This window comes from Anolis sagrei, chromosome 5 (genome assembly GCF_037176765.1).
Source record: "Anolis sagrei isolate rAnoSag1 chromosome 5, rAnoSag1.mat, whole genome shotgun sequence".
Lineage (NCBI taxonomy): Eukaryota > Metazoa > Chordata > Lepidosauria > Squamata > Dactyloidae > Anolis > Anolis sagrei.
Genome location: NC_090025.1, coordinates 26,904,495 through 26,928,046, shown reverse-complemented (window position 1 = coordinate 26,928,046; position 23,552 = coordinate 26,904,495). Strand labels below are relative to the sequence as shown.

Below are 23,552 nucleotides of genomic sequence, written 5' to 3'. Positions count from 1 at the left end.
ACTGCACTCAAAAATAATTCAGATTTGGCTTTATGATGTTATTATAGTTAGAATAGTTAACAGTCTCTCAAAATAAGTTCATCAGATTACATTGCAATAAATACCTGGATTTGCTAAGAACAGGAAATGCTGTAGAAAGTAATCAACTTTGGTTTTGAAAAATGAAAGGACCTTTGAAAACTTTAACTTGTCTCCATCTAGTGAGAAGTGCACAGGTTGCTTTGTAGACAGCAGAAAGTGTCTTAGTCTCTGTATGGTCATAAAGGTAAAGGTCTCTCCTTTACATTAAGTCTAGTCATGTCCAACTCTGGGGGGTGGTGCTCATCTCAATTTTTAAGCTGAAGAGCCGACGTCCGTAGACACCTCCAAGGTCATGTGGCTAGCATGACTGCATGGAGTGCCATTACCTTCCCGCCAAAGTGGTACCTATTGATCTACTCACATTTGCATGTTTCTTAACTGCTAGGTTGGCAGAAGCTGGGGCTAACAGTGGCAGCTCACCCCTCTCCCCAGATTCAAACTGCAGATCTTTCGGTCAGCAAATTCTGCAGCTCAGCGATTTAGCCCACTGCACCACTGGATTTACAACTATGTATTGCCATAGATAGTGATAAATTCATTCAGCAGATTAGGCAGAACAAAACAACAGAAGGCAAATTGAATAGGATTATTATTCTGTTCTGTACTTTTGTTTATGCCTCACCTTTAAAGCAGGGACTCAAGGAGAACAAGAGAAAATAAATTCATTCTTGCATAATGTATCAGTCGACTTAAGGGTACAGTTCTGTTGCTAGTTGAAAACTAGTTCACAGGCCCTGGGATGCGGTATAGAAGCAACTCTGCTGTCAGGAAAGGAGGCTGGCCATCAGAATAGTACTCACAGTGTTGGGAGATCTCCAGGATGCCTGCGGAAGTCTCTTGCTGGTATATATGTACTGCCAACAGGCTTCTGCCAAAGGTATGTGGAAAATCTGTCCATAGCAGGTGTGGATATAACATCCAAAGCTCCTCATTTCCCTGGCATGCCTCACCAAAAGCATAACAGTATACCACCTTAGAAAGTGGTCATTTCAACTAGTGCAGTCAGGGTAGGAAAAGGGAGAAAAAGTTGTCAATGTAAGGGGGAAAAAAGTGAAAGCTGCTCCTGCCTCAAATAGCTATCCTCAGCAAAATGACAGAGCTGAGAATTTCACTAAACTCCCTGTGAAGTTGTGAGAAAAAAAGAAACAATTTTTCAGTTGTAGAGTGGAATGGCTGCCTGCATGGGCCATGACTCCAAGACTATGAAATCTAGTTATCTGGAACTTGGAGTGCATATTAAGGGGGCACTGAAGGTTTGAACCTGGCATTATTTGTTTCTTAATGCAATAATTAAGTTTGATAATTTAAATCTATACAGATCCATATAAAAACCATCACTTTTCCCCTTACGCATAGAATTACAAGCATTCCTCAAGGTACAGCACCTATCATGTGAAGTTAAAAAAGCCAGAAAGACAAGATTTACACCCAGGATTAATCTAGGAAAAGAAACTACAGAAACCCATTAGTTGGTCATATACAGCTCCTAAATGAGACCACTCAGACATATAATCAATCAACTATTACCTATTCTGGACAATGATGCTGTCTTCTCAAGGGCTCAGTGTTGTAATTCCTTGAGTTTGGCATCCCTGTCATGTGAGTCTGAGCAGGTGCGTTTGTACTGGAGAGATTGGCTGTAAGCTATGGATTTAGTGGTATGTTCAGCATAGAAATTGGAGGCATGGAAGTATATGTAGTGGTTAGTACATTTGCAGTATAGTGTCTTCTTAGTAGATGTATACTCTCCAGGAAACGCATTTGTTCTGTTGATAGTTGTAGGTTCAGATTGATAGTAAGAGGTAAGTTGTTGTACTTCTGGTGAAATTTCTTGAGTGAGTTCTCAAAGCATCACTTGATAGATGGGCATTCCTTCTTGGGCGTCACAACAGCAGTCCTGAAGAAAAAAAACTATAAAAGAAAATTGGAAAGCAAAACAGCAAAATGGAAATATTCCACACACTCCACTTCATTGATAACAAGCTGAATTGAGACAGTGGATTCCTGACACTCTATCTATCTATCTATCTATCTATCTATCTATCTATCTATCTATCTATCTATGTAAATGTAATATTAGTTTGTGGGACACACATAACTCACAAATGACTGGATGACGTGACACCAAATTTGGTCACAAGGCACCTACTAACCCAAGAAGTGACCATCACTCAAAAAAATCACCAAAAAACAGCAAAAAGAACTTTAAAATCCAAAAAGGTAGAAGCGAACACAGCACATGCACACAAATGAATTCCATAGCCCTGTCCTCTCCTGCGCAAAGACACAGCAAGCGTGAGAGGCACCACCAACCATCCTCCCTCTTTTAGCCAGACCAGGAGCTAGGAACAATGGTGGGTCCGGTAAGGGGGGAGCCTCATCTGTCGCCAGGGAAGGAAGAAAAGAGGGAGGGAAGGAAGGAGAGAAGGAAAGGAGAGAAAAAGGAAGAGAAACAAAGAAGGAAAGAGAGAAGGACGGATGGAAGCAAAGAGTGAAGGAAAGGAGAGAAAGAGGTAGAGAAGGAAGAAAGGAGAGAAAAAGGCAGAGAAGGAAGAAAGGAGAGAAAAGTAGAGAAGGAAGAAAAGAGATAAAGAGGTAGAGAAGGAAGAAAGGAGAGAAAGAGGTGAAGAAGGAAGAAAGGAGAGAAAGAGGTAGAGAAGGAAGGAGAGAAAGGAGAAGGGAAAGAAAAGGGGGGAAGGAAGGGAAGAAGAAGAGAAGGAAGGAGAGAAGGAAAGTAAAAAAAAGAGAAGGAAAGAGAGAGGGAAGGAAGGAGAGAAAGAAGGAGAGAAAGAGGGAGGGAAGTTTGGCCACTGCAATGTGTGGCAGGTACAGCTAGTACACATTATAGCATCAGGTAATTCCCCAACCTCATGAGGGCTCTCTTGGCCAGTTTATTACATCTTCTTCCTGGTTCCCAGCCAGCATCGCTTTACATTACAATACTTCCCTCCCCTACCCATATGCTGAGGAGCCAGGCTAAAAATGCTAAACAGTTACTGGAGGAGTGACAATGGCAGATGATCTCTCAGAGTCCATGACAGTGGCACTGTAGCTAATGCGTGTTGGTACTGCGCAGAAGGAGGAACCAGTAAACCATGTATGAATGCCTTTTACCATGCAAACACTGTGATGCGTTACTTAGCTACATGTGCTTATTTGTTATGTCTAGGGTTTCCTTTCATTTTACCCTGATGTACAAATGTCATTTTCAGCAAAAAAAAAAAATCTATAAAGAAAGTGTTCGCATTTCAGTAAGATATGGATGGAGAACATGTTGTTCTTTGTATGTTTTTCACTTGCAGTGCTCATCAGTTCTAGGTTGCATTGTTGATGAGGAGGGATAAGACTACTTGGCAGTCCCACAAGTTGCTCACCCCTCAGTCAGATCCGTTGTGTGTTATATGGTCAGTAGTTTGACTAGTTAGATGAAAGTTGTTTAAATCCCAAAATCAACAGTAAGTCTCAAAATCAGATTTATATGTCAATAATCAAGTACATATTGCAGTGTGTATAGCATACAATATAAACATCTTTTTTTCCTTTTTTCCCTCTTTCTTTCAGTTTGTGGGGACATACATGGACAATTCTTTGACTTGATGAAGCTCTTTGAAGTGGGAGGTTCTCCTGCCAACACACGGTACCTTTTTCTAGGGGACTATGTTGACAGAGGGTACTTCAGTATTGAAGTAAGTGTTACTTTATCTCTTTCATTCTAAATACATTTTAAATACAGATTCTTTTATTTCATATCAATGCACTATACTTGTAAGTACATGACTTGGTTCCACTCTTGTGTGTATAACAAACATCATAGAGAAGATGGTACATATTTCGTAGATAAAAAACCAGAACAGCAAGATGAGATAGTTGTCAAAATGAAAAAGTTCTTAATGAAAAAGAACACACAAGCTAGGAACAGTTGCAGGAGTTTGTTTATGCCCAAGCCTACTGAAAAGGGCTAGATTCTGTCCACTCTTTTCCGCTGCCAAATTAAAAATATTGGATTCAAATACACATAGTGATCCAGAGAATTTTAGGGAGATGTGTCTAGCTAAAATCTGAGGCTTTTCTACTTGGTCTGACTGATAAAAACAACCAAGATAGGTAAAGGTAAAAGTTGGCAATACATGACCACAGCAGCCAGATTGCTCTATGCACAGAAATGGAGGACTACAACAATACCAACAACAGAGGAATGGATAATAAAAAGGATGGGCTTCGCCGAAATGGACAAATTTAACACATCTACTAAAAGAAGGGACATTGTAAACTTTTAATTGGAAAACAACTTTTTCAATTTGAATTCAGTTTGCAGCGACTGTGAAATAAGCTGAGGGAAAAGGGAAATTGGAGGAGAGAGAAACTGGGACAACTGAAAAAACAGGATCACAAAGGATTAATCCAAATGGTCACTTCCAAATCTGGACAGCTAATGGATATGAGATTGTTTTACAAAAAAGGCCACTGAATTGTTGATGATTTCTGACCAGATAATTATTTACCCTAAATTTCATTTTTAAGTGAACAATTAGATAGAATGTTACATTTACCGCAGCTAGAATAATTATTTTCTCAAATTGTAAATCAGTGATTTACATCCTGAATATTCCCCAGAAGCTTACAGGTTTTAAAAAAACACAATACACAAAATAAATATGTATTGCAATGATATATAGCCACAACAGAACACAAAAGAGGCTTCTTACTTGGCTGCTAGGTAAAATGTTGCTTGCATATTTTTCTTCCCTTCATGTGAAAGAGCCAGCTACTTAAGGACACTTACTCATACACACACAGGCGCATAATAAAAGTTAAAGAGTTTAGTAAAGCATTTTCTATATTGTCCACAAACACCGGCTGCAACTTCTAGTGTTCTTAATAAGCAATTATTTGTATTACTCAATAGCAAGCTTAATTTTGCGCAGTAAACATGATCTTCTGTAATCACTTTGGGAAGGGGAAGAGTGAATCTCGCCATTGTTTGACATCACTTAGGAAGAGATTAGAAGACTTTTTTTCTGAAAGATTCCTTTCAACTTAGCAAGAAGCAGTGAATTGTCTTTTAAACCCAAGAAATAATCTTAAATTAGTATTAACTGCCACTTGTGAAGAAATCCACCATAAAATTGCAAACATTAGTCCAACATAAACATATTTCATCCTTTATGCCTTCAGTAGCATTTGTTGTTACTGTTTGTTACTGTTCCATGCAATTAATTGTTGTGATTGGCTTCTTAATCTTACAAAATCTAGATATATTGACAAGCACAATAAGTGCAGTTTGCACATAAGGCAAGGTATAAATTCAGTTATGAGAAGAAAGAAATACTTTTTATATTGTAAAATATGTTCAAGAATTTGTTAAAGATGTTAAGTCGTGGCTTCATTTGATATTAATATCATTGCTTTGTAGCTTTAAGCACAGAGCTTACTGTTTTCCCAAGAAACCAGTCCCTATAATCCATTTTAAAAACACTTTTTGTAACATAGTTGATCAAAGAAATAACAGTTTGTGTGGTTTACAGAATTTAAAGCTGACAGTTAAGTAGGATGAATTGAGAAGATTCTTGAATTCAGCCTTGCAATAGTCTTGACAACAAGGGGAATAGGGTAGAATTAAATTCAGTCATCCACATGTGCACATGACCCCTACAAAAGTGAAAATTCACAGATTAAAAATATGTTTTTACTTGAGAAAACATTAAATCAAAACATAATGGTTTTTTTGCAAAAAGACCTTCATTTTTTTACCAAAAAGCCACAAAATGCAAAAATTTGCAAACATTTGCATACTTTCACCCAATGAGAAGAAAGTTCTACCCACTCCCCAAGAATGAATTGGTAAAGGTATTACAATGTTTTAGCTAAAAAAATTGCTACACAGAAATTTTTTTTTTCTGCAGAAAAAGTATTTGCTCTGTGCAGAAAATCTCACATTTTTATACCAAAAGCACTTTGGCAGAGTATGTTCCAGTTTGTGAATTGAATTTGTGTAGCTTTTAATAAATCTCTCCCAGTGGAGAGAGAAATTACATGGGTTTTTCTTTTTTTCTGGCAGAAAGAATTTTGTTGTTGTTTCGTTCAGTCTTTGAGACCTCATGGACCTTCCTATGCCAGAGCTCCCTGTTGGGCATGGCCACACCCAGCTCCTTCAAGGTCAAGCCAGTCACTTCAAGGATACCATTCATTCATCTTATCCTTAGTCAGCCCCTCTTCCTTTATCCTTCCATTTCCCCCAATATCATTATCTTCTCTAAGCTTTCCTGGAGTAGATAATGATGCTCCAGGAAAGCTTCATTATCTTCTGCCAGTCCAAGGCACTCTCAGAATTTTCCTCCAACAACATAGTTCAAAGGTGTCTATCTTCCTTCACTCAGCCTTCCCTATGGTCCAGCTCTCACATCTATAGGTTACTACAGGGAATACCATTGCTTTTACTATGTGGATCTTCATTGCCAGTGCAATCTCTCTACTCTTCACTATTTTATCGAGATTGGTCATTGCTCTCCTCCCAAGAAGTAAATGTCTTCTGATTTCCTGGCTGCAGTCTACATCTGCGATAATCTTCGCACCTAGAAATACCAATTCTGTCACTTCCTCCATGTTTTCTCCCTCTATTTACCAGTTACCAGTCAGTCTGGTTGCCGTAATGTTGGTTTTTTTATGTTTAACTGCAATCCAGCTTTTGCACTTTCTTCTTGCACCTTGGTTAGAAGGCTTCTCAGCTCCTCCTCACTTTCAGCCATCAAAGTGGTATCATCTGCAAAACTAAAGTTGTTAATGTTTCGCCCAGCAATTTTAATTCCAGCCTTGGATTAATCAAGCATTGCACATCACATGATGTGTTCTGCATACAAGCTGAATAGGTTGGGTGAGAGTATACAGCCCTGCCATACTCCTTTCCCAATCTTGAGCCAGTCTGTTGTTCCATGATCTGTTCTTTCTGTTGCTACTTGGTCGTTATACAGATTTTTCAGGAGACAGGCAAGGTGACTTGTTATCCCCGCACCACCAAGAACTTGCCACAATTTATTATGATCCACGTAGTCAAAGGCTTTAGAATAGTCAATAAAGAATACTTAGAAGAATTAATTGGTAGTACTAATGCCATTGTCAATTTCCTTTTTAAAAACCAGTTTGCCCTTTGCTTCAACAGTATAAAATTCCTAGTGGACTGTCATACTTCAATCTTTTTCATGTTGGATCCCATTTTTTTTTCTTAACAACAAAATGGAAGTGATACTTTGCTATGTTCTTGAAATTCACATTGTTCCTGAGTCAGAATTTTAGAGCAATCTGTATTCTAATTTTTTACCTTGTAATGACATGAAGACATAGAATCTATTGTGAATCCAGACCTTGTTCAATGGCTTGGACACAAAACTCCTTCCAATTCTTTTGCGTCTATCTTTCCATGGTGGGTGGAATTATCCTTGTATGTTGGCTGCAAATAATTTGTGCTGAAGGAAACATCGCTGTTGTTGTAAGAACTGGAAATTAAACAAAGTGGGTGGAAGAAACTTGATGCATTGGAAAGGATAATAAAGTTCACATAGCAAAAAGAAATGTAATATGGAACAGCATAATAGTATCATCACTCTTTATAAATCATAATTTAAAGATAGAATTGTTTATTTTTCAAGGCACAAAGGAAAGATGATGAGTTTTGTTCTGTCTTGGGTGGCAAAGCTCTGCTTTTTTGTGCTTCGGGTTTTTTTTCTCTCTTTCTCTCTTTGTACATTACTTCTTCCTGCCAAATTGTAAGAAAAATATACTCAATGATACCCGCTGTTTAAGTTTAGCATACATGTTAGGAATATGATGAAATGAGGACCGTTCTCTAGGAGTACTTTCTGTTTATGTTAGTACTAGATTTTCCAACTTGTGACCTATATATATATTCAACACAGAATTTTGCTAATGTAATACAATTTATTTTTAAAAATCTGTTACTTAATAACTGAACACATTAACCCATTTCTATTAACAATTATAGCTTTGTTCAAAGGACTTTATTTGTATTACCTTTGCCGTAATCCTTGCAACACATGTATAAGGTGACCAGATCATATTCATACCTCAGTTTTTTGTATGTGAGCGGAAACTGAAGCTCAAATACAGTAACTTTCCTAAAAACTAAAAAGAGCTGGGACTTACTCATTTGTCTGTCACAGTCATACATTGGTGCATGTCAAGTTCTTGTCAAAACCTTAATTCTGCCACCTTAGGCAGACAGCTGAAAAAAAAAAGAGAAGAATGGGAAAGAGTTATCAGGGGCAGATTTACTAAGATTTTGATAGGTTGCCACAGTCAAAAATTCTGAATTTATATTGTTGGTTCACAAGTTGTACAATCCTATCTAACTGTCAGCACTGATCCCTTAGTAGTGTATTCTGGGAAACAATAAATACTGGATCAGATAGCCCTAGAAGCAATGTGCTAGTCCACAAATGATTAATCATTTTCAACTCAAGGAAATTTGGGATGATGTTTGGGGCTGCACTTAAACACTCAGTAAAGTCAAAGGCCCACATGGGATAGGTCCAATGCAAAGTGGGTAGGCTAAAATGTATTTCTTAAAAGTTCAAATTTTTCCCCACCAAATGTACCAAGCACTACTCAATACTAATCATATCCATTCAAGACTAAGCAACTGCTTCCTAATCTGCAGGGGTTTTTTTCCTTTGTATCAGGAGCGACTTGAGAAACTGCAAGTCACTTCTGGTGTGGGAGAATTGGCCATCTACAAGGACATTGCCCAGTGGACTTCTGGATGTTTTACCATCCTTTGGGAGCCCCGGTGGCGCAGTGGGTTAAAGCACTGTGCCGGCAGGACTGAAGACTGACAGGTCGCAGGTTCATATCCGGGGAGAGGCGGATGAGCTCCCTCTGTTAGCTCCAGCTCCTCATGCGGGGACATGAGAGAAGCCTCCCACAAGGATGATAAAACATCAAAAATCATCCAGGCGTCCCCTGGGCAACGTCCTTGCAGACGGCCAATTCTCTCACAACAGGAGCGGTTGCTCCTGACACGACCAAAAAAAATCCCCATCCTTTGGGAGGCTTATCTCATGTCCCTGCATGAGAAGTTGGAGCTGACATACAGGAGCTCACCCCACTCCCCAGATTTGAACAGTTTAACCCATTGCGCCACCAGGGGTTCCTAATCTGCAGTCAATAACTCATTTGCATGCTACAGGCTCCTGGACTGCAAAGCACAGTGTAGTAGGGAAGCCACAAAATGGATAGCACATACTTTTCTTTTCCACTATTCCTTCTGTATAAACCCATCTCACGAATAAAAAATGAGTCTTAAAATATAGAATATAGCACTGGAAGGAATGTGGCAACCTTGGTAGGCTATATTAGAAAGTAAGAGCTTGTGACTCTGGGCTCCCATTCTCTTCAGATTCTGATCTGTCATAGTGGAAATCTGAAATGCATTTTTTTCCCTAAATAAAATTGGATGGTTGATTTGCCAAGCTTTATCTTCTCGAGTTACAGGAGAAAGAAAGTCCTCTTCAGGACCACAAGTCCTTGGTCCAAACCCTTTCTGTGAACAAATTCCAGCTTGTCAATCTTTTTTGTAAAATGTGGAGCCCAGAATTAATCCAGGTGAGGTTTAACCAAATCTTGGGAACAACATTTGTAGTAAAAATTGCTAGAGGAGAAAGAAACTATGACAAAAACCATTGTAGAGTTCTGCATTCAGCTTTTTTCCCCTGTCACCCAAAACCTTGAGACTTGAAAAGCTAGCTGGGAGTAAGAATACGTTCATCCAGTTTCCCATCATAGATCTCTAGATCTGGAAGAATTGTGAAAGAAGATGATGCTCAGAAATTTCCAGGCTGACCTCCAAGTGAAATCCATTCAGAACAGACTTGTATTTTGTCATCTGCTTATGCTTTTAAGAATCAGCAGCAACAATTTCAAGTGTGTGTATATACAAGCCACGTTCTGCAAGAAATGTACATTCTTCAGCTGGCCTTTCATAACTTCCACTGTGCTAAAGAGAAACATGGGTGGGGTGGGGGAGAGAAAACTCACAGCACATAATTTAGTTTCATTTTTGCTTTCTATGTTCTTGAGGTGCTCCTTATTATGAACGAAATAATATCCTGAGATTTGAGGGGAGGAGACAAAAAAATTCCAGCTGTCCAAAAGCATCTTTGTAATAAGAATGCAATGGAATGACTATCAGAGTTTAAGTGCCTTCACAATTCCAGTGCCCCATCAATAAGGTCATGTAGTATTTACTGGGGTAATACCACTTTAAACTGAGTGGACGGGGGCAGCAGAGACTTTTCTATAACTTGTTCCAGCACATAGCAAACTAATGTATCTGTGTGAAGGATTGTTGGCTAGCCACCTACTGACTGGAATAATGGCATCAAAGAATAATAGAAGAATGAGTACATGGAGAGAAACACTTCTGGGAACTTCAATAGAAGACTGAAATCTGAAGCAATACCATTTGAGAATTAGTCAGAGTAAGAGTCATGCAGCAAAGATTGCTGGTTCTACCTTTGATTGTAGTCTGACATCATTGTGCAAAATTTTATTCTATTCTATCTTATTTCATTTATTAATATCTATCAGGCTAAGAACTAAGACAGTGTGCGGCAGAAATGCAAACAATACTGCTGGAAAGCAGTAACTTGTAGCATTAAGGAGCACATAGAAACAAACATGTTAGTATGTTTTGGCCAAGTAATTTTTTAAAAAAGTAAAACATTGTAAAAATATAACTGGAACATATAAGGCATACACAGTGAAACCACTCTAGTAGTTTCATTGTGTAGCCAGATAATGGACTAAATAAGAAAAGCATTGCCTTCCAGAGAAAGAAGAACACAGTGAAAACTGGGCTAGCCTCCTGTTGAAAAGAGTTCCATGTCTTGAGAGTAACTGATGTGAAAGCATATCTCACATATCCTAACCAAACATGTCTATGTGGGCAGTGGGGCAGAGACAGAGAGAGATCTCAGAACAGCAATGCACAAAGGACCTGTACAAATAGATTACAAGACATTTAGCCATGATATGTATGATTTTGATGTATCAGTCTTCTGTTTTCCAAGCTAAACCTATCATGCTCTGTCAGACATGTCTCATAAGCTTGGTTTCCCAACCTTTGATCACCTTGGTCGCCTTTTCTGGATACATTCCAGCTTGTCAGTACAGGTCTTCAGCTGATCACATAGATACAGGGAGACACAAGCAAAACTAATGAAATTTTCTAGTTCATTCAATTCAATCATTCATTAATAAAGGCATCTTTCAAACAAACAAACAAACAAAAAGTCAGTCATATGGAAGTTCTTTCATTGTTGATAATTTTAACCACAAAAGACCCGGTCCTGTTCAATATCTTTATTAATGACTTAGATGGAGGCTTAGAAGGCATGATCATCAAGTTTGCAGATGACACCAAATTGGGAGGGATAGCCAATACTCCAGAGGACAGGAGCAGAATTCAAAACGATCTTGACAGATTAGAGAGATGGGCCAAAACTAAAAAACTGAAGTTCAACAGGGACAAATCCAAGATACTCCACTTAGGCAGAAAAAATGAAATGTAAAGATACAGAATGGGGGACACGTGGCTCGAGAGTAGAATGTGTGAAAAAGAACTTGGAGTCCTTGTGGACAACAAGTAAAACATGAACCAACAATGTGATGTGGTGGCGAAAAAAACCAACAGGATTTTGGCCTGCATCAATAAGAGTATAGTGTCTAGGTCCAGGGAAGTCATGCTACCCCTCTATTCTGCTTTGGTTAGACTATGTCTGGAATACTGTGTCCAATTCTGGGCATCATAATTGAAGGGAGATGTTGACAAGCTGGAATGTGTCCAGAGGAGGGTGACTAAAATGATCAAGGGTTTGGTTGAGTCTATGATACTATGAAAAAATAATAATAAAGGGGGCGGGGAGAAGGAAAACACACACTGAAGAATGTTAAGGAAATTATGCAATGTATTAATGATAAGCCCTGGTAAATAGGCACCTGAAAAAGTCAAATTGCCCATCCATTCTAAGATATTTAGTTCCACTTATCATGTAACTTAATGTAATAGAATCATAGAATCATAGAGTTGGAAGAGATCTTGTGGACCATTGAGTTCAACCCCCTTGGGTTTTCCTGCCAATAAGCAGGAAAAATTACATTCAAAGCACCCTCAACAAATGGCCATCCAGCCTCTCTTTAAAAACCTCCAAAGGAGCCCATACCACACTCTGGGGCAGAGAGTTCCACTGCTGAACAGCTCTCACCATTAAGAAGTTCTTCCTAATATTCAAGTGGAATCTCCTTTTCTGTAGTTTGAAGCCATTGTTCTGTGACCTAGTCTCCAGGGCAGCAGAAAACAAGCTTGCTCCCTCCTCCCTATGACTTCCCCTCACATATTTATACATGGCCCTCATCATGTCTCCTCTCAGCCTTCTCTTCTGCAGGCTAAACATGCCCAGCTCTTTCAGCTGTTCCTCATAGGACTTGTTCTCCAGACCCTTGATGATTTTAGTTGCCCTCCTCTGGACACATCAGCACACACTGCATTTAGGACTATCAGTCATATGGAGATGGGGCAGAAAAAACAGGTAGTTATCACATTAATGCCGTATGTGTTTAAATAGATGTGCCTTCCAGATGTATAAGGCTATAATTCACCCCTATATTTATTTTATTATTATTTATTTACTTCATTTCTACCCTGCTTTTCTCAACCCTGGAGGGGACTCAAGGCAGCTTACAAATCTGGCAGAAATTCAATGCTGCACAAGTAAACAATAGAACACATCTCATCAAAATATAAATCAATTTAAATATATAGCAGTTTAAATACATATCAATCAAACAGATTAAAACCATATAAAATGCCAAGTCATTGTCTCATATTTGGAGTGATGGAATTATAGTCCCCTATATGTAGAAGCTACTAGGTTGAGAAATCCTTAGCTATTTTACACAACAGAAGGAGTTTAGATAGCAAGTTCCTTCTCTTTTATATAGAGGTTTCCCAAATACACCAAAAGACTAGAAAACAAGTGTTCATCATAGTACATATTGTGCCACCAGCCTATGTGAGCTCTCCAGTTCTACAAGTAACAATTACAATTTTACATTTAAAAAACAAGTTAGCTGAAACTCCTTTAGGTTTGATACTGAAAAAGGGGCTGATCCTAAATAGAGGAAGGACAGTAGCAGACTTCAGTACCAGAAGCTTGCATGACTCACAGGGTACTGACTACCTTACACTGACTGAAAAGAAATGAGAAAAAGAATAATTGCCTATCAAGCTCGGGCTGCAAGATAGAATCCAATTTATACAGTGCTACCATGCGCTGCTGTATAAGAAGGACGCCTCTGTACTCTGCAGATTGTTTCCATCTGTTCTTTAAGTTATGGCCTCTTCTTCTGAAAATGTCATTTAGTTACTACTGAAGTCATCTAATCCTTGATCTGTGAGTTAGGATTCTTAACTCCCTTCCTTACCTCCATTGCCCTATACTGGGACAGCCAAATATGTCAGTTTCACATTGTACTATCTTACATTAATTCGATTTGTGATAGATTTTTCAACTTTTGGGAAGTTCTTAGTCAAAGAAGAAATGGAGTGGAAATGTCACCCATCCTTGTTGCAAGCATATTATTTAATAAACTTACAATAGTGTCTCTGCTGGCACAAATGCAACACAAGAATGTCTCAGTTCACTATTTTGCTCATACAGCCAGCATATTGTAAGATCTGAATATGCTTCACTGTAAATCCTCACCGTCTGTGGTTGTAATACACTTTGCTTTATAGACGGTGTCACAATAGTATGTGTAACAAGCCTCCCAACTCTTTCTCTTCTTCTGAAGTTAGACAGTTGTTTGGCTCTTTCAATATGATTTTAATATCTCTTCTATGATGTTTTAATGCATTTTAATGCTTAAATGATGTTTATGTCTCATGTTTAGTTATTTTAATGATTTTAATCTGTAGTTATGTGTTAATGTTTAGTTATTATCATTTTTTTCTATCTACGTGTTTGTTGGTATTGAATTTTTGCCATTAGTTTGTTGTAAACCGCCTTGAGCGCCCCCCAGGCTGAGAAAGGTGGCATATAAATATAGTAAATAAATAAATTTCCCAGTTTTTTCTCTTCTTCTGAAGTTAGACAGATCTCTTCAATAAGTCAAGGAAGGTTTCGGGGACAGAATTATGGATTTTAGTTTGATCCATGGATAAGTTGAGGCTCATTCCACAGAAAGGTCAAAACACCAGGGTTGCGGTCTGCCACCACCATTTCCCCACCCAAGCCTTCGAAAAAGGCCAAAGCAGCACCACAACAGAGAGAATAGAAGGTGTTGGTAATTCTTTTAGGTTCCCCTGTGATGGACTAAGCTTTCACCTTTCGTCCTTCTACTCAAATAATAGTTTATTTTGTGTGTTTGTGTGTGTGTGTGTGTGTGTGTGTGTGTGTTATGGTACAGTACTTACATTAACCTGCGGATAAGTCATCCCAGATTTTTGGAGCTGACTTTTTGTCTTAAGATTTTGCAACTTATACATGAATATATACAATTTATACTCCTCCCCACTCGATTTTTTTTTACTTTCAAATTTGTTAAATATTATATTTACTCTTCTTTCTATTAGCTATGGAAATGTCCTGTAACTTGTTCTTAATTTTGCAAGGTGCTGAAAGGAGTGCTGTTGATTAATATGCTAGCTTTTGTTAATCAGCATCTCATATATGAATAAAGCCTGTGGGAAGCTTTCGTCCTCATTTTCCCATAAGTATCTGTTGAGGAAGTGACTTGATATGAAGAATAACTATATGTCTGCTTTGAAAAGAACGACTTCAAAAATAATTTTCCCCACCCTCCATCATTTCTTCAGTTCAGCTGTATCTCTCTCTCCCCCCTTTTCCACTTAAGCCTTGTTTAATTTTCTGGGACGTATATAGACAATATGACCAACCCACATTTTCCCCCACCAAAGAGAAATGTTAAGGAAATGAACTGGCCTTAGGTCTTTAACTGGCATTTAAAAAAAACCTGTTTGATCCCCTTCAACATCAGTCAGATGAAACAAAAAGAGATAATTTCGGAACCATCACAGTATCTCATTATAGGCCTATATAGGCTGGCAGATGAAAGGGATCATTTGTCAGATTTTGAGGTGCCCTTGGGACCCATGAGAGATAGTGAGAAATGAGTTCAGCCTTCCATAGACTTGTGAAGTATAAGGATGAAGGAATACATTCCTGTATTCTGCTTTCTTGAACAATGAAGCAGTTTGCACATTGCTATGGCACATACTGAAGAGGATGCCAAGTAGGACATCAAACCATGATTTAAAGTTATTTTGTATGTCACAGCTTTGACAACTGTGAGTTGCTATTATCTGAACTCACAGACCGTTGGTAGACCACTGTTTTGGCCATTCTTCTCACAGTGGCTACTCTTTGGAGGTGGAAATGAACTGAAAGAACAAACCGAAAGCACGCTGAAAGCAGAAAGGCAGCTCTAAACAAAGATTTGCAATGTTTACACTTCAAAAAGTCAAGTAGTGTAGCTGGAAATTTACCTGAGTCTAGCAGAAATCATGGGTTGGTGTTCAATGTCAGCATTATGTCAAACTCTTCTGAATCTTATGTGGTGCAAACAGCTGTTTTGGTCACATAGCTTCACAAACTAATCTGTTTCATAAAGAGCTAATGAGTAGCTGTTTATTATGAAACACTAGCCGTTATTTGATGTATCTTCTAAACTAATGAGTGTTGTACATTACATCCAGATGGATTCTTTTTTCTTAATAGGATGGTGCAGAATTGTGTGGACTTTTTGGGTGGAAATATGAAACAAAATGTATGGAAAGAAATGTTACTAGTCAGTCATTTGTAATAGACCGTATTTTCTGGCGTATAAGACGATTGGGCATATAAGACAACCCACAACTTTTCCTGTTAAAATATGGAGTTTGGGACTCCCTCCCGAGTGAGATCAGGTTGGCCCCTTCCCTCCTGATCTTTAGGAGACAGCTAAAGACCTGGCTGTGGAACCAAGGTTCGGCCCATCATGGGAATATAAGTTGAAAGTGCAGTGACCCGGGACTTTTTATGACAATTGCTATGTCTCTGTGTGATAGGTGATGTTATTTTAATAATAATAATATTAATAATGTTAATGTTTTATAATAATGATTAACGTTTTATTAGGGGAGGGTCAATTTTAATGTTTTATACTGTTTTATCGATGGCATTGAATTGTCGCCAACACTGTGAACCTCTCTGAATCCCCTTAGGGGTTGAGAAGGCGGTATACAAATATTGCAAATAATAAATAAATAATAATATACTCAGCATATAATACTACCCCTCTTCCAACGCACACCAAATAAAAATTAAGAAAAAAAACATCAGTTTTGTTTTCAATATGGTAAATTTCCTATTACCGTACCTCCTTCTCTGCCTCTCAGATCGCACACATTCGCATTTGCGCTGTTTCACTGCAGTCCTCAGGAGCAAGATCTGAGAAGCAGAGAAGGATGTACAGTAATAGGATATAAGGGAGGGCCAGATAGGTAAAAGAGGTGTGTTTTTCCAGACACAGCACCACTCTATCTCTTTTTTCCATACCCTGGGCATCCCGGACGCTTGCAGCTTGCTCCACCCTTCACTTACACCTTCCTCCACCCTTCACTTACACCTTCCTGGTGACGCATCCCCTTACCTCATCATCAGGACCCCATTATGTCACTTCTTTCAATGAATCTTGGTGAATGGATTTTCTTCTACCGTACTTGTATAATGCCACCCTTGCTGCTTTCATATGTCGCTGCATACGGTAGGGATGCGGTTGAGGCTGTTGTTGGCCTCCCCTCACCATATGCGGCAACTACAGATTCTCCAGGCCAGCTTAGAAATTTCAGCACCCGCCCTATAAGACAACACCCAACATTTAAGAAGATTTTCCTGGGTTAAAAGTAGTCTTATATGCTTGAACATACAGTACTACTATTCACAATGACTTACTAAATTAAAATCATGGCAGACCATACAAAACAGAATGTATATAAAATAGCTGAAAATCTTTGTAAATGCTTAAATTAGCAGCATGATCAATTGGGGGGAAGGGTAAAGTCATATCAACAAAGTGTTTTTAAAGCAAAATTACATGTTCATTTTTTTAATCTTCTTTCTGCTTTTCTATTTGCAGTGTGTGCTGTATTTGTGGGCCTTGAAAATTCTTTATCCCAAAACACTGTTTTTACTGCGTGGGAATCATGAATGTAGACATTTAACAGAGTATTTCACATTTAAACAAGAATGTAAGTATGAATCAAAAAATTTTATTTGGCTTTTTTGGTGTGTGCATGTGTGTGTAAAAGTTCATTCAGGAATAAGAACAATCAAATCTGCAATCAGTTTAAATGAAGTTGTATTCACAAATCGCTACAGCTTGGAGTCAACTTAATCCTTTCCTTCACTTCTGTATCTGATCTTGGCTGTCTTAATCATGTAAAATGTTGGAAAATGTACCTTTCCTGAGTTTAATGCCCCCAAAGCAGAGCCATAGAATTAAAATTGGTCAATGGTTTTTTCCAAATTGTAGTGACCTTAGTTTAAATAGGACAACACCTATATCCCACTTGAGAACTCTGATGTAGTAATGTTATTTCAATGAAAGATTGTAGGTATTAGGAAAGTGGAAATGAGAGGATCATTGGGAGCTGGCCAAACAAGATGTTCTAGCTGTAAATAAAATGGCAGAAAGTTTGACCCGTTTAAAATTCGTTTTCACTAACATATACAGTTGGCCCTCAACATTTATGGGTTTAACTTTGATGGATTTGATTATGCGTAGATCAAATTAATACAGTCTCTCTAGGGATTTTAAGTCTTCCAGTAGGACCTAGAGATTTCTATAGAAAATGCATAACACTCTCTATGTCCTCCAGCGCAATTCTAGAGATTCCTAGAGAAGAGTTGTCTCACGTAAACAAATAGCATTTCTAAAAGTTGGTGTTTTTCCACTTTCATGGGATCTTGTGCCCCTTACTTTAGTTAAATTGGAAGGTTGACTGTATAGAGAAACAAGAGAGGTTGTTGCTGTTTACCTTCAAGTAATTTCCAGCCTATGGCAATTAGTATGTTGTGATGTTTCCTTGATTTGATTTGTTTGTGAGGTGAGGTGAAGGTGGAGGTGGATTGTTATTACCTTCCTCTTGAGGTTCATGGCTCCCAGTAGGTTTCCAAGGCCAAGCAGGTATTCAGATTATGTCTCCCAATTTCCTAGTCCAAAATTCAAACCCCTACATCACATTCTCCCATTCACTCGTGCTACTTCTTGCTCCTCACTCCTGCTTGTCTCTCTCGCTTTGAAGTATTAGTAGTTCCTGGTTTGTTTCTAGTTGTCTGACCATTTTGCATAAGCAGCTGCATTGAAGTCCTGAAAAGCTACCACTGAAAAACGATGGCCTACAGATCTGTCTCCAGTGACATTTCCTTTGCAGAGCTGAGGATGAAAAGGCTTCTAATTTATTTGAACACTTCATAATTTATAGAGTTATTAACATGCATATTTGTGGATTAACATTTCCAATTAATTGAATGTTCACATTTATTTCGTAATAACATTTCTGTAAGCAATTAGATGTGGGATGAAAGTTTATGTGCTGACCTGCCCTTTAATAGAATGAGGAAATGCATGATTCAACATAAAAAATGGTTGCTTTTGGGAAGGGACATCTGAGATGATTATAGAAATGTTAGCCAAAGTTCAAATGATTGTTGTGCGTATTTGATATATAGGCAGTTTAAAGACCAATTCGTGCCGTAAAATTTAGTTTTCATTATTTCATAGATTTAAAATGGCCTTAATATGTTTATTTATCAGCTTCGTGTAGTGTATGTTTTTCAAATGGAATTCAAGTTGGCTTGACAAAATTCCTAAAGTGGAATTTATCATAAGGAAACAGCAGCATGTCTAATAAAATTGTTCCATCATACAAAAAAGAGAGAAATGCTGCAGTTGACTAGTTCAATCCATCAAGCCATCTTCTGAACATACCAGGAAGAAGTGCATCAAACCAGAATAAATTGAACTAAACCATGAAAACTAATTCCTCAAAGTTCAAGGGTAAAGAACAGACTTTGTCTGAGATCTAATATGCAGCAGCAGTATGGATTTTGCTTTGGGAAGAAGTTATGCTGTCACGGTGTAGGGGAAAATAATTTCTAATTCAAGAAGGCCACCAGAATAACTTCTGCAGGCAAGGGCATCTGGGGAAGAGCTTCAAATGAATGTCTTAGCTGGTGGATGGACACGGAATACAGAGGATTAAACCAAACAAGCCTTAATCAGTTAAAGGTATGGTAGACACTCCTCCAGAATGATGCATTACTGGTGGGAAAAGAAATGAAATCGTATGTGCAACCCTGTTTCCATAGAGATAGCAACTCCTCAACTTTATCTCTTTTCACCTCTACTGAATGGGAACATCAGGTTTGTTGTTGTTTTGTACCTTTAAATAGGAGACCATACATTATCTATATATATACATCTGTTAGGTTGGTTCAACGGGACAGCAAAACTCTAAAAAACCCCAACAAAACTTAACCAAAATTCCCATGCCCATAACACAACCCACAAGGTACAAACATATCTACTCAAAATGGAAAACAACACAACAACACACTCACAAAACGGCAAAACAACAAAACTAAAAAAAACCAACGAAACTTAACCAAAATTCCCATGCCCATAACACAACCCACAGGGTACAAACATATCTACTCAAAATGAAAAACAACACAACAACACACTCACAAAACGGCAAAACAAAACTCAAAAAAACCCAACGAAACTTGACCAAAATTCCCATGCCCATAACACAACCCACAAGGTACAAACATATCTACTCAAAATGAAAAACAACACACTCACAAAACGGCAAAAAAACTGAGCATGTGCATTGGCGCCCAACCACAGAAGAGAAAGAAATAGGGGGAAGGAAGGAAAGAGGTACAGAAGGAAGAAATGAGAGACAGAGGGAGGGAAAGAAAAAGGGGGAAGGAAGGAAGGAAGGAGAGAAGGAAAGAAAAAAGGGAATGAAGGAAGGAAAGAGGGAGTGAAGGAAGGGGGAAGATGTAGAGAAAGAGGGAGGGAAGGAAAGAAGGAAAGAGAGAAGGAAGAAAAGAGACCAGAAGAGAAAGAAAAAGGGGGAAGGAAGGAAAGAGATAGGGAAGGAAGAGGAGAAGGAAAGATGGGAGGGAAGGAAGGAAGGAGAGAAAGAAGGAGAGAAAGAGGGAAGGTTGGCCACAGCAAGGCGTGGCGGGTAAAGGTTGTTATTTCTATTATTATTATTATGGTATTATTATTCCTATTAGACCCTGGGGGAATGGGAGAGGTGTCAGGTCCCAGAGGCAATGCATTGCATTATTGTTATTGTTATGATGGTGGTGAAATAAAAGGAAATAAAAAGTGAAGGAAGGAAGCAAACAGGGAGGGAAGAAAGGCAAAGGAAGAAAGGGGGAGGGAATGAAGGAAAGAGAGAAGGATGAAACCAAGTAGTGAAAGAAGGAAAGAAAGAAAGAGGTGGAGAAGGAAGAAAGGAAAGAAAGGAGGAGGAAAAGGGGGAAGGAATAGGTAGGTACCTCTCTTTCATAATAGTCCAGATATCTACCTCAACTTTGATAAGTTTTACTATAGGCCACAGCAACGCGTGGCAGGGCACAGCTAGTTTACCTATAAAAAGTATGGAGAAGATGCATTGAACTTCACAAGAATTGTAAGATATCCTAAACAGTTCTTGGAAAACATATTTTTTACAGCTCCCATAATTTTACAGCCAACATGGTTATGCCCAGCTGCATTGTAGTTCAGAAAAGACTTTGATCGCTGCAAGTCTACCTATAAATATAGCGCTACATCCCATGGAGATCATGGTTTGTTCTCACAAGCCTTGGGAATGTGAGACTGAATTCTTGAGTGCAGTACATTTATCCCCTTTCTCAATAACCTTTCCTTAATGTCCAAAAGGTAAAATAAAGTATTCAGAACGTGTGTATGATGCCTGCATGGATGCCTTTGACTGCCTTCCTTTGGCTGCTCTGATGAACCAACAGTTCCTGTGTGTGCATGGTGGCTTATCTCCAGAGATCAATACTTTAGATGACATCAGAAAAGTAAGTTCTGTATCACTGTATGCCACTGATTAATTTTTTTAATCCACTTGCTCTTTCCCCCCATTTTCCTATTGTTTGTATATGGGAGGCATCTTAGCAAAGTTTCTTGTTATTTTCTTTTGTTGTTATTCAAAAACTGATATAATGTGGATGCCAGAAACATGGATTACATAAATAGCACATCGTTCCTTCAAAAATTAAATATATGAAAGGCAGTCTCTATTGAGTTTAATTCCATATTTTCAATCTCCCTAATCCGGATACAACTATTCTGGCACTATACTTGTGCCAGAAAATATAGACACAGTACATCTTAATTCACATCTGATATTACCTTTCTGACCTGTTATGAGTCAGCCTTATTATCTGGATCAGTGCATCACTATTTACTAACCCTGGTAAGTGCAAACAGTGCAAATTGCATGGCTGGGCTACAGATAATTTATACATTCAGGGATAAAGGTTTTCTGAAAATAATTCCAGGCTGGGATCTGATTTAGCTAATTTATTTGTCATACTTGTCATATTTGGTTGATTATTTTTATTTGTATTTTAGAAGATTTCATATTAATTTTGCAAGTTTTCTCTAGTAGTTAATTTCCACTAAAATATTTGATTAGAGATATAGTTTAGACATTACATCCAAACCAGTACAGACTTTACATAAAATAGTTTTATTGAAATTATTTTAAATATTTTAAAATAAGACCAATTATTTTTCAATAAAACAACTAATCAGCATTGCTTATATTATGAGAAAATAGGATTACAAATACAACGAACATGCTATTTTTCATATCCAAAGAGTTATTCAGCAGTATTAATTTTTGATATTTATTCATTCTTCTTAGGAAAAATGAAGAAGATTATAGTAAAGAAACTGTTCACCTTGGCTGCCATTATATTGATTACTTCTGTTGTTAATTTGAATTTGTACAAGAAAATATGCCAATGATAGATTTCAAGGATCCTTTATATCTTTATGGCATGTGTTGTGAGGGACATGTAGCAGGAAGATGAAAGAGTTTTGAAAACAGGCAAGCAGCTTCTTCCCCATTGAATCCAATATTGTGCATTTCGATTGCACATTATTGTTTTGGATCCAAGTCACAGTCCAATTGCTGATGAGATGTGTAGGTGTAATTATACAAACAAGAGATGCCTAGGTTCTTAAAAGTTTTATAGACATTTACCTGTAATTTCTATTAAGTTCTCTATTAAGATAGCAGGGAGAGACATAGCAAAAAAGAGACTCTTGAAGAGCCTGGAACAAAATTTCCATGAATTTTGGTACACCAGAGGTTGAAAGCCATGGTCACCTCCAGATGTACTCAGCAGTACTTTCATCATGTTTTGCCATTGGTTGTGCTATTTAGTACTGATGGCAGTTCAGCAACATCTGGAGGGTCAAATCATTCAGCAATATAGGGGGTCATCTGATTCCTACCCCTGTTATATAGAGATGTGCCTTTCAATACACTTTCACCTAAGGTACTTTGGTGATTTCCCATTCAGATGGTTTGTTGGTTTAATGGGTTGCTTGACTCATCATCATCATCATCATCATCATCATCTTTATTTGTATTCTGCCACCATCTCCCCGAAGGGACTTGGGGCAGCTTACATAAAGCACTCAATAGTGCAACAGTATACAAATACAACAAAATACAGAAAAGTATAAATTAATAAATTAAAGGGAGCCCCCGGTGGCACAGTGGGTTAAACCGTCGAGCTGCTAAACTTGTTGACCGAAAGGTCGAAGGTTCGAATCCGGGGAGTGGTGTGAGCTTCTGCTGTTAGCCCTAGCTTCTGCCAATCTAGCAGTTCGAACACAGGCAAATGTGAGTAGATCAATAGGTACTGCTTTGGCAAGAAGATAACGGTGCTCTATGCAATCATGCTGACCACATGACCTTGAAGGTGTCTACGGACAACGTCAGCTCTTCGGAGATGAGCACCATCCCCCAGAATCGGACACAACTTGACTTAATGTCAGAGAAAAACCTTTACCTTTACCTATAAATTAATACCAATAAGACCAAGTGACTCTGATTTCTTTATAGCAATTGCATCAGTATTTGATTGATTTTTCAACTATGATTAATAGAAAATTAAATAGCACTGTTATCTATTGATCATCTGTCTATCTATATGGAATTATTTAGTTGATGAAACTGATTGCCTTCCTTCTTTCTACCTTCTTCATTAATATGATAGTGGAAACAAACCTGTTGAGGTGTGGCACTCAGCTGTGGAGGGTATCTTTAGCGTTTACCACATTCTCAAAAAGGT

General features: G+C 38.2%; 1 protein-coding gene across 4 annotated transcripts in view; it reads left to right on the top strand.

Moving 5' to 3' along the window:
- Window positions 1-23,552, top strand: part of PPP3CA (protein phosphatase 3 catalytic subunit alpha) — a 223,234-nt gene that overhangs the window by 147,148 nt on the left and 52,534 nt on the right. For all 4 annotated transcript variants that reach the window (XM_067468615.1, XM_067468613.1, XM_060779164.2 and 1 more), the window contains exons 3-5: window positions 3,643-3,767; window positions 17,290-17,401; window positions 21,115-21,260. In XM_067468615.1, the coding sequence (XP_067324716.1) occupies window positions 3,643-3,767; window positions 17,290-17,401; window positions 21,115-21,260 (383 nt within the window). The remainder of the gene's footprint in view (window positions 1-3,642; window positions 3,768-17,289; window positions 17,402-21,114; window positions 21,261-23,552) is intronic.